The sequence below is a fragment of the Amblyomma americanum genome, chromosome 3 (genome assembly GCF_052857255.1).
Source record: "Amblyomma americanum isolate KBUSLIRL-KWMA chromosome 3, ASM5285725v1, whole genome shotgun sequence".
Classification (NCBI taxonomy): Eukaryota; Metazoa; Arthropoda; class Arachnida; order Ixodida; family Ixodidae; genus Amblyomma; species Amblyomma americanum.
The window spans coordinates 40,552,458-40,569,356 of record NC_135499.1 but is presented as its reverse complement, the minus strand read 5'-3'; the positions used below and the strand labels follow the sequence as shown (position 1 = coordinate 40,569,356).

The 16,899-nt window shown below is 46.9% G+C and overlaps 1 protein-coding gene across 1 annotated transcript in view; it reads left to right on the top strand.

The window, feature by feature from the left end:
• Window positions 1-16,899, top strand: part of LOC144123694 (uncharacterized) — a 92,337-nt gene that overhangs the window by 55,789 nt on the left and 19,649 nt on the right. Inside the window, exon 5 of the mRNA XM_077656475.1 lies at window positions 8,847-9,035. Coding sequence (XP_077512601.1) covers window positions 8,847-9,035 — 189 coding nt within the window. The remainder of the gene's footprint in view (window positions 1-8,846; window positions 9,036-16,899) is intronic.

Here is a 16,899-nt window from a genome sequence, read left to right as displayed (position 1 = left end):
TCCCTTATCTCATTATTAGGATCACACTGCGGGCACACGAGCTCTATGTGCTTGAGCTCTGATTTTTATTTTTATTTTTATTTATACATACTGCAGCGCAATTATATGCGCTATGGCAGGAGTGGGAAAACACAAAAATGCAAGGAAACAAAGTGCAGCAAAATGTACAAAGTGAGCACTACAAAAAGTTAAAATCACAAATGAAATATCAAACAAGAAAGGAACTGTTAACGACAGGGTAAGAATACACAGCTATTATGCGTCTTCAACGGCAGTTACAAAGTTTTGAAATGGACAAGAACGATTGGACCCGGGTAGAGAATTCCAGGCTTCTATTGAACGGGGAAAAAAACTGAATTTGAACAAATTAGCATGCGCAAAATACGGTATCAAATTAAGCTCGTGATGACTTCTTGTAGATGATAATGGTGCAAAGTAAATGTAGTGGTTAGCTGACAGCCTTACTGAGGAATTGACGACACAATGTAAGAATTTTAATGATTCTGTGTGGCGACGGACAGACAGCGTGGTTAAATTCAATGAGAGAAGTGTAGAAGAGGGTGAGAAATCGCGATCATAACGATGACATATAAAACGCACAGCTTTCTTCTGGACTGCTTCTAACATGTTAATTTCGAATTGCTTGTACGGGTTCCACACTACAGCTGCGTAATCAAGAACAGGGCGGATTAGAGATTTATACAACAGTAGCTTTGTGTCTTTTGGTGAAATGGGTAGCGTGCGTCGTAGATAACCTAGTTTTTTTAGTGCTTTATTACATACGTAATCAATGTGTTTAGACCAAGACATGTTATGCGTGAATATGACACCAAGATATTTGTACTACGAGACCCTATCCACCACACGGCCATTGAAAGAGTAACTAAAATGGGAAACGGAAGATTTGTTACAAAAAGACATGAGGACGGTTTTGTCGAAATTAATTCTCATTTGCCAGGTACTACACCAACTACAAAACATAGCAAATGACTCTTGGAGGTGACGATGGTCATTAGGGCCATTAATTACTTCGTATAAAACGCAGTCATCAGCGTAAAGACGAATGTTAGAAGAAATGTTATGCGGCAAGTCATTTATATATATTAAAAAGAGTAGTGGTCCAAGGACGGAGTCTTGAGGCACACCTGACGTTACATCAACAGCAGTAGAAAGAGAAGAATTATAGGATACGAACTGGGAACGAGATGAGAGAAAGCTAGAAATCCAATCAACCAAGTGAGGATTGTTTAGTATAGCATTTAGTTTAGCAAGAAGCTTGGAATGTAGAACAGTATCGAATGCTTTCGAGAAGTCTATAAAAATGGCATCAACTTGGTTACCGACATCGAGGTTATGTAATATATCATGAGCAAATTCTGTTAATTGTGTTACCGTACTAAAACCGCGCCTAAACCCATGCTGAAAGTTAGATAGGAAATTATTGGATTCAAGAAAAACCATGATGTGTTTATGAATGATGTGTTCCAACATTTTGCATGACTGTGATGTCAATGAAATCGGTCTGTAGTTCGACAAGCACTGTCTCTCACCAGATTTGAAAAGAGGGAGCACTTTGGCTAATTTCCAAGAAGAAAGAACTGTAGCGGATGATAAGGACTTGTTGAATATGATGGTCAGATATTTCGAAGACCACATGGAGTAACGAACCAGGAACGCATTATGTATTCCATCTGGGCCGGTACATTTCTTAACGTCGAGGTTTAATACAAGATTTAGGATGCCATCAGTTTTTATGACAGCATTACTGATTGCTGGAGAAGAAATTATATTAGTAAGTGGCGGAATGACGTTGTTATCCGGAACGAACACCGAGTTAAAATATTTGTTGAAAGCATCAGATATTACAGCAGGCTCACTGATGACGTCATTGTCTAATCTGAACGAAGTGGATGAAGTGTCACGAGGTAAGATGGATGACCAAAATTTTCGGGGGTTAGTTCTTAACAGATCGCGCAGGTGGACACGAAAAAAGAAATCCTTGGCCATGCGCAACTTAAGATTAAGTTCCTTTTTTGCCTTGTGAAATCTGTCTAAGGTTATGGGATCGTTGCTTCTTCTCGAACGCCTTAGCCTACGAAGGCGACGAGATAAATGCAAAATGTCTCGAGTCATCCAAGGAACATTAGTATTTCTTTTCTTAGTTTTAAAAGGAACAAAGCGTTGGACACAATCCTTGACAAGACATTCAAAGTAATTAGTAAAAAAAGTTACGTCGTGGCTTGCTGAGAAAGCAGAGAATGTATCGAAACGATCAGCTAAAACCTAAATAATGGAATGGTCGTCAGCACGAGTTGCGTATGTGTACACTGTTAACAAAAATGCAGCCAAATGGGAGTAAATGGCTTATCCTCTAGCGCACACCCAAAAGGAGGTTTTATTTACTCAATGTAAGAGGAGTATTTGATTTACTCCTTACACCGTTAAGGTATTTAGGAGTACAAAGGAGTACATTTGTTACTACCCGCAGAAATGGAGCCCAAAATTGCGTCATATTTATCCTCATGCAGGTTCATTCTTACCGCAGTGCCAGCGGCGGGAACGGGCAGTAGCTGCGAGGGCCGCCGGCAATCCAACTTAGAAAACTGCGCTGCCCTAATTTGACCCCGCGTCGCGCGTTCTTTTCGTCGTCTGCAAGCCCAGCGGCGGCGTAGGCGGAGGTGGCAGGAGTCGTTTGCTTGTCGTCTGCTTTTGCTGTTCGAGCTCGTTTGGTTGTAATGTTCGTAGATAAAGAGATGTAACATTAGAATAAATAGTTCAAATATGAAAAGTCGCGGGGAACTTTTCACTCTCTGCACCATGCTATATTTGAGTAAAAACCAGGGCAGAACAAGCTCAAAATGAAAACACCCATGAAGGTTTTTTGGTATGACTGTTTTTGCTCATATTCACTTATTTAAGGCTTGGCTTTTCAATATGACTAAGGAAAAATGTAGCCTCATCAGTTCAATCAAGAGCTCAGCGTTGAAACTATGCTCTGTCACAGTTCCATGCTCATGCAACGCATTTTTATCTGCTGCAACACACCTCGAGAACCACAATGAAAAAAGCTGTGAGAATTAGGCCTAAGCGGAAGCTCTAACGGGCTGGCGACACTAACAATACAAGATCGGGTATGGTTACAGCATTGGAGGCTTCACAAGAACAGTTCAATTATGTAGCTTAAGCTAGCGGAAAACGGCGACGAGCCGATATCTTGTACCGCGGCAGGCGCCCGTGAAGGCGCAGAAGCGAGAAGAGATCCAGCGACGATGGCAACCACGGGGTCGTCACTCACCGCCATTATCAGACGACTGGCCAGAAGCAGAGGGGACGCTATTTGGCGGCGCGGATGGCGCAAAATGGTATTTTTTTTTTACTTCATTGGGGACTTTGGGCGCATTGAGACAAAGAAACTCCATTTAAAATGGGAGTTATCAGGGGGAGAATCCTCCTTTATACCTCATTATTTAGTGCATGGAGTAAAATAGGTCCTTTAACACATTTTTGCTCCATATTCGTGGGGTAAATGTTTCCGCATATAGAGTATAGAGTAATGGCGCCAACCATTTAAACCTCCATTTGGGTTGATTCTTGTTTACAGTGTAAATATGAGTGCAAACAGAAGCATGCGAAACGGAGGACTCTAACATATATGCTGTGCCTGCATGGTGGGATAACGCAGCTGCACACCGACTTGGCGTCTGTCAGGTTTAGTGTTGTTCCCAAGAAAGGGCGGGGAAAGCGAACTCCGGAAAAAAGCGCGCGTGTAGCTATCACTTACACACGTCTGCGAAGAGTGACGAGTTTAGAGTGCACTAGTAAGAAGCCGCTCGCGTGCGAAAAAGCTGTCTTGCCAGGGGATGAAGCCTCGGAGCACAAATAAACTAGAATAAACCACTTAACGGGTTTAGAACCCGGGGCGGCGTGAACAGATCTGCTTTGTTGGCCACTGCATTAGGCGCCGTCGCCGCGATGCGACTCGGGACGCGCTCCCTTTTGACGATCGGCGCAGCTGAACACGCCGCGTGCTAAACTGCAAGCGCGGTGCTTTGCACGTCGTCATCTTCTGCAGCCTCCACGCGTGCGCAGTGGAGCCAAAAACCAAAGTGAGAAACGAAGTGCTTGAAAATGAAAATCGGTTTTTCGGCACAGAATTCGCATTTGGACTGAGTGTTTCGCTACGAGAGAGGCTGGGGTTTAAATGACGGAAGCGCCACGTTCCACAGTAGGCAGGTGGCAATATGGCGAGAGAAATCTCCCCTTTCGTGTTGTAGGGGAGAAATAGGAAAGGCAAAAACTCAGATATAGCGGAAAATACGGTTATAAAGAGAGACTTGAATACAATGTAAATCTTTGATGGGTTCCTCATTTGTACTTAAGCGGAGCCGAAAGAGTGCGCGCTTTCATTTCCTCCGCAATAAAATTTGTCGCCTTAAACTTGACCCCCAATTTAAACCCGACAGCACAGTCACCAATATTAACGACGATACACAAAATTAAGCAAAGTGAATGTGCTAGCGCCCCTACGTCGCGTTTAGTTTAAAGAAGTAAATGGCGGGCTCGTATTTTTTTCTTTAAGAGAAAGCTTCACTACGCTAGGTAAAGCCGATTTCTCCGTGCGGTACCAGTTCACCTCAATGTGAGCCAGAGGTGAAGTGTGGCTATAGGCCTTACCATATGTGCTCCACTATGGTGTCGCACCACTTGACCTTTGACCTTTCGATTCACCGGTAGAGGGCGGCAAAAAGGCCGCAGCGTTCATTGGGCGACCAACCTCTCGAGATCAACCATTAATTTAGCTGCCACCTGCCAGGCCGTAAGGGGGACGCACTGCCTATCCAATGTGCTGAACGCACTCAACGTTAAAGACGCCAAAGTCGTGTCTACTTGCGCTATGCACCGAAGGTTTCGCCCTCTAACCAGGTTCAGCAGTACTTAAACCACAGTTTTTTTTACTCGCGCAGCGCACGTCTTACAACACGTTCTCGCGTAACATGATTCAATGAATTTAGGTTTTATAAGTTGTCAGTACTATTCGAATGCGTATTTACTGTGAGTAAAAGTAAAAAGTTACAATGGAATATGTAAACTTGCTCTCCTCACATCTCCTGCCAACGTTCGCATACCCAATGCCTCATGACATCGAACATTCCAGAAGCTTGGAACGATAATATTATCTCAATTCACAGCGAAGGAGACGTCAAGAACTTCAAAGATTACAGACCAATCAGTTTACTGTCTGTTAATAGCAAATACATTCAGGGCAACCTTAGACTTCAATAAACCAAATGATCAGGCAGGCTTTCGTAAAGGATACTCGACAGTAGACCATAATCACACTGCCAGTCAGGTAACAAACAAACGCGCAGAATATAACCAACCCCTACATATTGCGTCCATTGAATACGAGAAAGCATTTGACTCGGTGGAAACCTCAGCAGTCACGCATGCATTAAGAAATCCGGGTGTACAAGAGCCTTACGTGAAAATACTGAAAGAAAATATATGTGGTAAGGGAATATGTCTACTTAGTGCACGTAGTGGCCACTGATACGGATCATGAAAGGGAAATAACTAAAAGATTAAGAATGGGATGGAGCGCGTATGGCAGGTTCTCTCAGATCATGAATGGCAGTTTGCCATTATTTCTCAAGAGAGCAGTATACAACAGCGGTATTTTACCGGTACTCACCTATGGGGCAGAAACGTCGAGGCTAACGAAACGGATTCAGCTGATATTAAGGACAACGCAGCGAGCCATGGGAAGAAAAATGAAGCATGCAGAGTGGGTGAGAGAACAAACGCGGGTTAATGACATCCTAGTCGAAATAAAAAGGAAAAAACAGGCTTGAGCAGGGCTGGTAATGCAAGGCAAGACAACCTCTAGTCGTTAATGGGCAGAAAAAAATGGGTGGACGTATGAGAATAAAACATTTGCGGGGATACAGTGGCCCCAGCTGGCAAAAGATGGGGCTAATTGGAGAGACATGGGAGAGGAATTTGCCCTGCAGTGGGCGTAGGCAAGCTGATTATGATGGTGATGATGATGCAATGCTGTGGTAAGTGTGCTCTTGTGATTGAGGGACTCAAAGCTCCGTGAATGAATCTTACGTTCCTTGCGCGGTTCAGCCAAGTTCTAATGAACTAATTCTATCCCTCTTAAGAGCACTGCTTAAGGATGGAAAGCGTGCCAAGTAGTTACCGCTGCACTTCCGACCCGCACCGAATTATGCAAGGCGGCTATGCACTGCTTCAGTGCTCAATCGTCCCCTGAATTTTTTTTTTGCCGCAGGAGGCGGGATGAAATTTTGCTCTGCGCGCGTGGCTTTGCTGCATTCCCATAAATCAATCCCAAGAAGTAGTCATAAATGCATCCGATCGCCTTTTATGACCTTTTCCACAGCCCTTCAGTGCCGTCGCCACTTGGTTGCCTCCTCACTTGCTGCTGCGCGCCTAGCGGCAACTCTTGTCCCTATGTGAAGCTTTAAAAGACCAGAATAGAGGTACCGAAGGACTCTGGGACTACATTGTGCGAAAAGGTGTCTGGAATGTGTACATGCATCTTTTTTCTGGGCAGTCCAGGCTCTAGCTACTTCGTCGGCTACCTATTTTAAAACGCCAATCAGCAGGGAACTGGTCGCTGTGGATGCATGGTGAACTCAGTCGCAGCAACATCAGGGTGCGAAATTACTGCACTGCAGGGCGACGCGCAGCGCGGTTCAGCAAAACATATGGAAACAAGATCACGATAGTTGTCCCAGTTCGGGCCAGAATATAAGCTTGCAGTAGAAATCTTTATTAAGCAGAAAATGCTCTTAGGTCCCATTTTCGGCATGTTCTGGAGAACCTGCGGCGTGCCTAAGCCGAACATAGCTCTGTACCTATAAAGCAGAGCATTTCGAATCTCTCCGTTCGAATGTTATCCAGCTGGCCGCACGCTAATAAAACTGGCCAGCCGTGCGGGACTTCGAATGTTCTCGAATGCCGGCGAAGATGCCCCAGTATGACGACTGCTATCGCTTGGGTGCCGCGGAACCAGCCCTACGTGCGTGCTGACCGGAGGGTGATACGACGTTTACGTCGTCAGGGTGTCTGTGTGTGCCCCAGCTTGAAACTAAACAACGAACAGACGCGTAGCGTCTATGAAACAATTAAGATTACTTAGTAGACCTGAGCGAATAGTGAAATTCAAGTTTGAAGCGAACAGCGATATTTAAAAAAAAATCTAAGCGAATAGAATACTTGCGAGGTTAAAGGGTGCGAGAGGCATTTTCAAAGCCATGTATTTTGCGAACACATGAGGCCATTGCATGAAGAAAGAAAGAGTTAATTGGATCTTTGTCACACTCATCGAAGCTATGTCGACTTCCTGCTAAAATGGCCAGCGGAAATTAAAGGGGTGAACCCATATACGGAGTCAGCTTATACGTGGGGTGTGGGACCCTTTGAGTTACCTCCAGCTGCTGGTCTTATTCACGATTGCGTCGCTGAGCAGCTGTTGCTTTTAACCGGGGACACCATGGACATCTGCTAGCCGTACACACAGCTAGCCTGCGCGCCCAAACAGTGCCTCCTAGAAAGAAATGGCCTTTGCACTCTCCCTGTGAGGCGGCTGCCTCTTCTTGAACCTTGTATGGTGTGGTCAACTGGTGATGGTTCGTGACGTCACGGAAGGAGTGCAGGCGCTTTATTTCTACGAGGCACTCCCCAGGCGTTGGAAGAGGGCACCGATCTCCATGCTATAGCCCCCTCTCATGGCGCTTGATTAGCGAATTTGAGGCAGAGAAAAGCGGCAGCTTCAGTCAGCTCAGACTCGGACCGCAGAAGTCAAGACCTCCAAGTGATGGACGCCACTGTGCCGGTTCCGGCGCATAGTGGGCACACTGCGGGCGCAGTCGGGGGCAGGACATTCCGGCTAGTTTTGGTTTAAACTATTTCCTCCGCATGCTCATAGCTCGATAGGCAGCGACAGTGGATGAATTTTTCGGGATTTGTCATCATCATCAGCCTCCGCATCCCGCTCGGAGGTTTTTTGTGCCGGGTACCGTTATCATGACGACAATACGAAACTCCAGTTGGCATCTCTCCTGCCGCTTTGAAAAAGATTGTCGCTGACGTCTGTGTTGGCTGGACTCTGATGTATATCAAGTTTCCAACCCCTGGCGCAGTCACCTTGCAGATACGGATGTGTGCGCCGCACTTGCGCCTTCTCGCCTGCAATGCCGCGAGCATGCGCAGATCGGATCCGTAATACGCGCGGGCGCAAATGCACGCGGCGCGTACGCCTAGCAGATAGGGTGGAGGATTCCAGATGAGGTATGCTGTACGGAAAACGACACGAAGCAAGAGTTGCAGAAACATTATTGGCTTGAGATGAGTACTTGGAAATTCCGAATATCAAACGTTCGAATGTGTTCGAACAGATTCGAATGCTTTACTATTCGACCGACTATTCGAAATGATCGAATATTCGCACTGGTGTAGCGCTTAATGCCGCTAATCAGTCCTTGTCGTACATCTTGCGTGTTTTAAGGTAGACTACCGCACACGTCGGCTTCTCAGCGCATCTAACCAACGGCGGAAAGCAAATCTTCAGGAAGGAGCCGTCTTAGAATATTCCGCTGCTTTCCTGCAATGCATTTCATGCTTGCAGCTACTCGCGAGGCAGACAATTTTTTCCTCCTCTGCAGTGGCAGTGGCCGAACCCACAGTCCATCTCCCCTCGAATACGAGGGACGACATTCCGAGCAGTACGGTGCATCCGTTGGCTGACTTTCGTGTTGTGAACAAAGCAGCCATGCGGAGCCCGGCCGGACACTGCCACATGGTGCTCTTGTTCTCCGCAGCCTGGCGCACGGCGACAGCCTGCAGAAGCTGGTCGGCTGGCTCCGGGGCGAGTTGACGGGCGTTCCGGACCGGAGGCCCCTGGTACCTCCCAATTTGCGGCCCGTGGCACAGCTGGCGATAGACACCCTAGTGCGGGTGCAGCCGGTGCAGGTGCTCCGCGCCGCGCTGGCCGTGTCGGCCGCCTACCGGTGAGTGCCGTCATGAGGCCCCAACAGTAATGGTCTGTAGCTGCGTACCACGGTGGGCTGGAGAGAATGCTGACACCCGGCTGCCCACAGCAGGAACAGCTAATCCACGCTATATGCACACCAAGGAGACCTAACATATTCATCATTAACTGTACACGTAAAGGCCCGAGTGAAGAAGGACATAAAGGGCGGGGGGGGGGGGGGGTAGCGCATAAAAATAGCACGAAAGGAGATTATTTTAACTAGTAACACTCAGTTATAAGGAATTCGTCTGGAGCTTAGAAGTTGGTCGCTGTCAATAGACTTTTTAGCATAGCGGAGACGTAATAGCTGAGATGTATAGCGGCTTACCGCACTACTCCTGCGCACGCGCTGTGACATGGGTGAGGCTTGCAGGGGCCACGACGCGTGCGCAGCCGGTGTGATTTCAGTGTTGCTGGAAACGGCGTGATTCTATGCGCTCAGTGAAATGCTAAAAGAATAGCTTTGTAATGACATTGAAACAGTTGTATATTCAGTGGCGACAAATAGGACGAATTACTCTTTGACTCCTTTCTGGACCAAAATCGTTATCTGTTAGAACATCCCGCGCCTTCTGACGTCAAACAACGCGCACCGGCTAAGCCTAGCAGCTCTGTAAACACGGAAGCAGTCTAAAATTGGACGCGTTTCATCGCTAGAATTTGGTGGTGCGGGCATCTTTAAGCAAAGAGTAAGGTTCTTGCCCTTCGTTCGCCGTGAACATAAAACACAGAGTAGCGGCAACGACAAATCGGTGGTGAACCGAGAGGCCCCGCTTCGACGGGCGCAGCCTTGTTGCCCGGCGGGCGGAATCCAGACGCGGTCGTGCGCCGATTGGTCCCCGCTGACCATCCCCGTTGGCCGTTTCCGGCGAGCGGCTGACTGCCTGGCGAACATGTAAGCGACTGAGCGATTGAGCGGCGCGTCGCAGCGAACATTTAAACCTTTTTGGTACCTCGCCGCGCCAGCCACTGGAGCCACCACGACGACTCAATACGGGTTCTTGTGCCGCGGCGGTGGGATTCGCTGCTGTTTTGGCTTGCATGTGAAATTGGCTCTAATCGACGGCAAACATCCGCGGGACGTATGCCGCCGGACTGCCGCTCGCCAGTTTATCGCAGGAAAACCGCTCCATGTTGGTCGGCCTTTACGATAACTTGCAATTATGTGGCATGAAATGACAATGAATAAGAGACATAAAGGTCTGTACACCTTATGAAAGTGAAAAAGTTAGTGAGAATTTCGGTGACCTAAAAATTTACGCAAACTGGCTTTGGTATCCTTTCGAGCTGGATATCGCAGCTCATGCAATAATTTAATATTTCAGGGAGTTTGTGTTGCATAGTTCATTCCCCATAAGTAGTCCTACAAAGACTCAAATTTTTAACTGTTCATGTGTTATATACAAACATTTTTTGTTAAAAATTCTAGGTCAGCAAAGAAATTGGTATTATTTTTTATGTAAGTTTTAAAAGTTGTGCATGAGTGGTATGTATACGTGTCTTGCATTCTAACAATGTAATATTTGCAGAGAAGGGCGACAGATGATTCGCAGTGTGAAGAGTTAGCGACATTTGTTGCTATTTTTTGTAAAGCGTATTTTTATTTAAATTCTTGCAAGGTAGTAAGTAGTACCCCGCTGCAAAAAAAAGTTGTTCAAATGAGAAAAAATAACGAGGCGTAAGTAAGAAGGTTCACCTCCGACAGCGGAAAGTATATGTTGATGTCGGTTAATACTACAACAATTGAAAGCTTGGACATTATGTGATTTGTATACAGTCATCAAAAGTTAGCTTTTTTGAAAAGGTCCCTCTAAGAACCTTGAAGGTATTAGCCATCTCTACTTTATCATTGTTTGTAATATTATTGTGATTAAACGGGATGATTTCTTTCTTGAGATGGTAAGAAATGGCCTTTAAATTTATGTTTATATCCGGCCCATTATATTTCGTCAGTAGTCGAAGATTTCAAGGCGTGGCGTTACCCTGAATTGCTAGTCCTCCCTTTGAAGCGGCTGAAAAAAGCTGTGCTGTATCTTCGGCATAGGTTGCGAATTTTTCAGTGCTATAAAACTTAAGTCTGCCATTTATATATATATATATATATATATATATATATATATATATATATATATATATATATATATATATATATATATATATATATATATATATATATATATATATATACATATATATATATATATATATATATATATATACATATATATATATATATATATATATATATATATATATATATATATATATATATATATATATATATATATATATATATAATAAGGATGGTCCTAAAATGCTTCCTTGGGGCACACCTGATGGAATCGCTTTAGTGTATGACGAGCGGACATTAATGTAAACAGACTGTTGTCGGCTCCTTAGGTGACATATCAGTAGTTCGAAAGCTCTCAACGGAAGCCATAGTTTTGTAAATTATCTATCTAGCAATAAATTTTGACTCGGGCGAATAATTTTTTTAACATACACCAATATTCAAAGGGCCAACTTTATGTTGTCAAATTTCTTCAAAATAAACACATTTTGTTCTAACAGAGCGAGCTCCGTTGATGGATTCCTTCGGAAGCCAAACTGTGCGGCATTTACAACCATGTGGTTATTACAAAAGCTGTTTATTTTTGTCCAAATAACCTACTCAGGAACTTTCGAAAAAACAGGGAAAATAGGCACAGGCCTCTAATTACTTATGTAATTTTTAATCACCTGTCTTTTGTAAGACGATCACTTCTGCTGTCTCGATACTCTTTGGGAAAATACCACGTTATACACAAAAATACGCGTGTGAGGCAGGGTATAGCGGTATATCTTAAACACTGAGCTCGTGGCAGCTGATAATATTTAATCACTTGAAACGCGAAGAAGAAAAGACCGCCTTGACTTTCTTTATTATTTGCTTAACCAGAAGTTAGCTTTGGACCTTTCTCGGTACATATACCCTCTGCCCACGCGACGTTCTCGACATAATCGTATTCACTCAGCTGCGAGTGGAAATGACAGACATCAAGAAAATGCTATGCACCATGCAAAGTACCATTGAGAATCTACACGCAACATTCCTTGGCCTCGCAAACAGGACACTAACCTTGAAGGAAACATGCAGATTATACTGAATCACTCCGCATTCACGCAAAATGGACAAGCACCGGCGAGCAGTGATGCGGGACCGAGCCACCATCAAGGGCAGCCGCGTAACTTGCATCAGCATCAACATTACCAACGATAACCAATGGATAGTAATATGGCAGTGGAACTGCCGCGGCTTCGCCGGCAAAAAGGACGTTCTACAGCAACACAACAGGCACGCAAAACGTAAACCGGACGTGATATTACTCCAAGAAACGCTCACCAACGCGGCTACCTTAACAGGCTACAAAACGCAAGGCAGCAAAATTGATGGGAGGGGTGTATACACGCTCGTTAGGAAGCGTCTCACATTCGTTGACCACGAACTAAGAGCCGTCCAGATGGAACACGCTCTCATCGAACTGGTACCCACCAAGCAGAGGAAACAAAGTATATTCATACTGATCGTATACAGCAGCCCATCGAAACGCCGCCAACATTTCCGAGCGCTGTTTCAGAAGACGCTCAAGATTGCCGGGTCCCGGACGTTGATTGCAGGGGGAGATTTCAACGCGGCAGACACGGCATGGGGTTACGGCTACAGCACGACCAAGGGAAGACAACTTGGACAAGATGCGCAGGAACTCGACTTCACGTTACATACGGATCCGGCGCACCCGACGAGAATCGGTACCTCCACTACCAGAGACACGACCCCGGACCTGACGTTCGTCCGAAATGCCGGGACGACGGCTACCACGTCGAAAAACACGTCGACCGACCTGAGGAGTGACCACATGATCGTCGAAATACACGTACAGACTCCGGACAAGGCGCAGGGCAGTAAGCGAAATTTCAAATGGGCCGATTTGGAAGATTTCAGAAATAAACGAGACCAACAGAAGTCTTCAGGAGATACGATCACGGACATCGAAGCCTGGACCCGCTCGCTGATTGCAGGCGCCAAAGCGTCAACCAAGACCGTTGAAACCGAGTTTGAAACTGACAAGATGGACAGCTGCCTGGCGCATCTCATTGATGCGAAGAACTCTGTCCTGGCCAGGTGGAAGGGACAGAGACTCAATCGGAGACTCAGAAAGAAAATAGCGGAGATCAACCGCAATATCGAGTAGCACTGCCGAACGCTCAACCTCCAGCAATGGGATGAGTTATGCAATGCAGTCGACGGCCAACTACACAACGGGAAATCGTGGAACCTGCTCAGGCATCTGTTGGACGAAACGAAGACGAAGTCCCACCAGAGGAAGTGCCTCGCACGTCTATTACACAAGGAGCTCGAGAAGCACGGTGAAGATGCAGTGACCGTCCGGTTACGAGCGAAGTACTTGCCGCACACTTCGACCGCACAACACGGCCCATATGAGGGGGATCTGAACGCAGAATTGGATAAGGACTTTAACGTAGAAGAGATCAGGATGACGCTGCACAACCTCCACAGCAGATCGGCGCCGGGCCCCGACGGGGTGCCGAATCGCGCCCTAAAGAATCTCGACGACCGATCCGTGGAACAGTTCACGGCATTCATCAATGAGTGCTGGCAGCGCGGCAGCCTCCCGCAACAGTGGAAAACTGGGAGAATGATACTAATCCCAAAACCCGGAAAACCGCCGAGCCTCGACAACCTTCGCCTCATATCCCTAACGTCGTGCGTCGGCAAGACCATGGAGCACGCACTGCTTAACCGCTGGCAAGCCCACTTAGAGCAGAAAGGGGCATACCCACCATCCATAATAGGATTCCGCCCAATTATCCACGCAAGAGGCAATGTTACAACTGAAGCACCAGGTGCTTGACGGCAAGACGAGAGGCACCAGATCAATTCCCTGTCTCGACCTTGAAAGCGCGTTCGACAGAATCGCGCACTCGGCGATCTTACACCAGATATCGCAGCAAAACCTAGGTGTACGCTCGTACAACTACGTTAAATTTTTTTTTGACAGACAGGCGAGCTTTTTTAGTGGCAGGGGATATCCAAATAGAAGAGAAAACGCCGGGAAGCACCGGCACCCCGCAGGGCTCCGTCATCTCGCCCATGCTCTTCAACCTCGTCATGATCGAGCTAGCAGAAAAACTACTAGAACTCGAAGATGTCCGGCACACCATATACGCCGACGGCATAACACCTGGGTGCACGAAGGCAGCAACGGTCACATCGAAACGGCACTGCAACTAGCAATCGAGACAATAGAGGAATACCTTGTGAGTACGGGATTACAATGTTCGCCTACAAAGTCGGAACTCCTACTATACCGCCCTAGCAGAGGGGCAGACCACCCGCGTGTGGTCGGAATGCGGCAGCGACCAGACGAGAATACGAAGAGATCAGACTACGCACGATCAACGGAGCAACCATCCCGATAGTGCACAGAATTAGGGTCCTTGGCATGATAATCGAAGCCAATGGCGTCAACGGTGAAACGATCACTAAATTACAGCACAAGACGGCTAACGCCATGCGAATCCTCAAGAGGGTCACCAGCAGAAGAAACGGAATGAGGGAGGCGAGTACCACACGACTCATACACTCTTTCGTCATGAGCCATATTGCGTACGTCGCGGCATTCCACAACTGTTACAAGGGAGAAGAAGCCAAGATCAACGTCCTCATCCGCAGGCTGTACAAGATAGCACTGGGTCTACCCGAGTACACCAGCACGCAACGCTTGCTCCAGCTTCACAACACGCTTACCGAAATCGCCGAGGCGCAGCGCACTTCACAACTAGAAAGATTAGCGGGCACAAGAGCAGGACGCCATATCATGGAAAGTGTCGGCATCCGTTACCATACACAACAAGGCCGGAAAACCGCTGTTCCGGGCGCGATCAGACGAACTCTAAGAGTCGACCCGATTCCACGGAACGTCCACCCAGAACACAACCGGGGAAGAAGAGTGGCCAGGGCCAGAGCTCTCCTACACAGCTACGGAGACGAAACGGGGACAAGGTTGGTTGACGCCGCGGAATACGCAGAACGCTCGCGATTCACGGTTGCGGTCGTCGATTCGAGTGGCGAAACGCGCATAACGGCAAGTGTAGGGTGCGAGCGCGCAGAAGAAGCGGAGGAAGAGGCGGTGGCCCTCGCCCTCACGGATCCGACATGCACCACAGTTCTCTGCGACTCGCGACAAACGGTCAAAAACTTCGCCAAAGGATGGATCTCACAGACAGCGGCCCGAATCCTGACCAATCGAAAAGTCCAGTGGGAGGAAGCTTTTCAAACCAGAACCCAGTGGCTCTCGGCGCACATGGGAGAAGTATCGCACACATATCGCAACCGAAACGAGACGGCGCACGTCCAGGCGCGCGAGCTCGCGAACCGCGCCGGCGACCGCCGTCCATGGGACAGCACCAAAGTCTGTTTGACACATACAACGAAATTACCAAGGCCCTCTGCCTGGCCCACCGAACCTTCCCTCCGCCCAACGACAAGCTGGACAGGGCGCACGCGGTGGCCCTCAGACAACTGCAGACGCTCAACCCCAATCCGGCACAATACCACACTCAACCCCGAACATACCCGACAAATATATGCAAGGTCTGCCACACTGCTATAGCAACTTTACCCCACATGCTATGGGACTGTAGCAAAAACCCTGACGGTGCAAACTACGGAACCCTCCCGCCGCGGTGGGCCGCTGCCTTGCGCAGCCCCAGCCTCGGTGACCAACTCTGGGCCGTCCAGCAAGGCCTGCGAGGCGACGACGAGGCAACACCTCGACGTCCCCACGTGGGAGACCTAAGGCCCCGTCGCGAAAGCTCTGCAGGACTTCTAAATAAAGTTGTTACCAACTAAAACTAATACTGTAGTATGTGAAAACTGACTGTATGCCGCCTACATCGTGACTTACACTATTATTTAATTTTCGAAACATGAACCGAACCTCGTCATCGTTAATAGCCTGCAAGAACAGTGATTTTTCGTTATAATCGGCACACTTTAAAGCACTGAGATCATCAACACTGCGCATAGTTATTTTCACAAAATGGTTCTTGAAGGCATTAACCACCCAGTCCCCTGATGGGTTCTCACTATTCACAACGATCTTTAGAGCAAGACTGCTAGGAAAATGTCTAATCAACACTGTATTTAATTTGTTTTCAACGTTAGCGCTGTTCTTTTAGGCCACGCAGGAAAGTAATCTCTCACTTTGTTCGTTTTTGCTTTTAGAATCCCAGTTCTGAGTTTGTTGCGATATAATTTTAAGGCTTTGGACACATCGTTGTCAGGACAGTTAAAAACATTGACAAGTTTTTATTTCACTCCTATTTCCCCAAGTACTTCCGGAATTATCCCATGCTTTCTAATTTTCTTTGAATGTCTAAACATTTGTAATGGAAAGCATTCCTTGTCCATTATGAAAAACTGTTTCATTAATTTATTTATTTATTTATTTAGTTAGTTAGTTAGTCGTCAAATGCCACTTGGACAGGGGGTTACAGGAGGGGTGGGCGGCTTCGCAAAAGAAAATTTTGAGTGGCTGTCCTGAAATTTGTCGCACTGCAGTGGTGAACCGCTTCTTCAGGCAGATCAGTCGTCTTTCGCTGTTTCTGAAAAAAAAAAAACGAGTGAAGGTGCGATGCGTGCGGTGGGAATACAGACTTGGAATGACTGGTCCGGGATGAATGGCGGTGAGCGGGAGATAGAACGCTGTTATCAATTAGAAAATGATAGAACTTGTGGTAGAGAACAAGCCTGGCTATTTTACTTCGAGTTTCTAGAT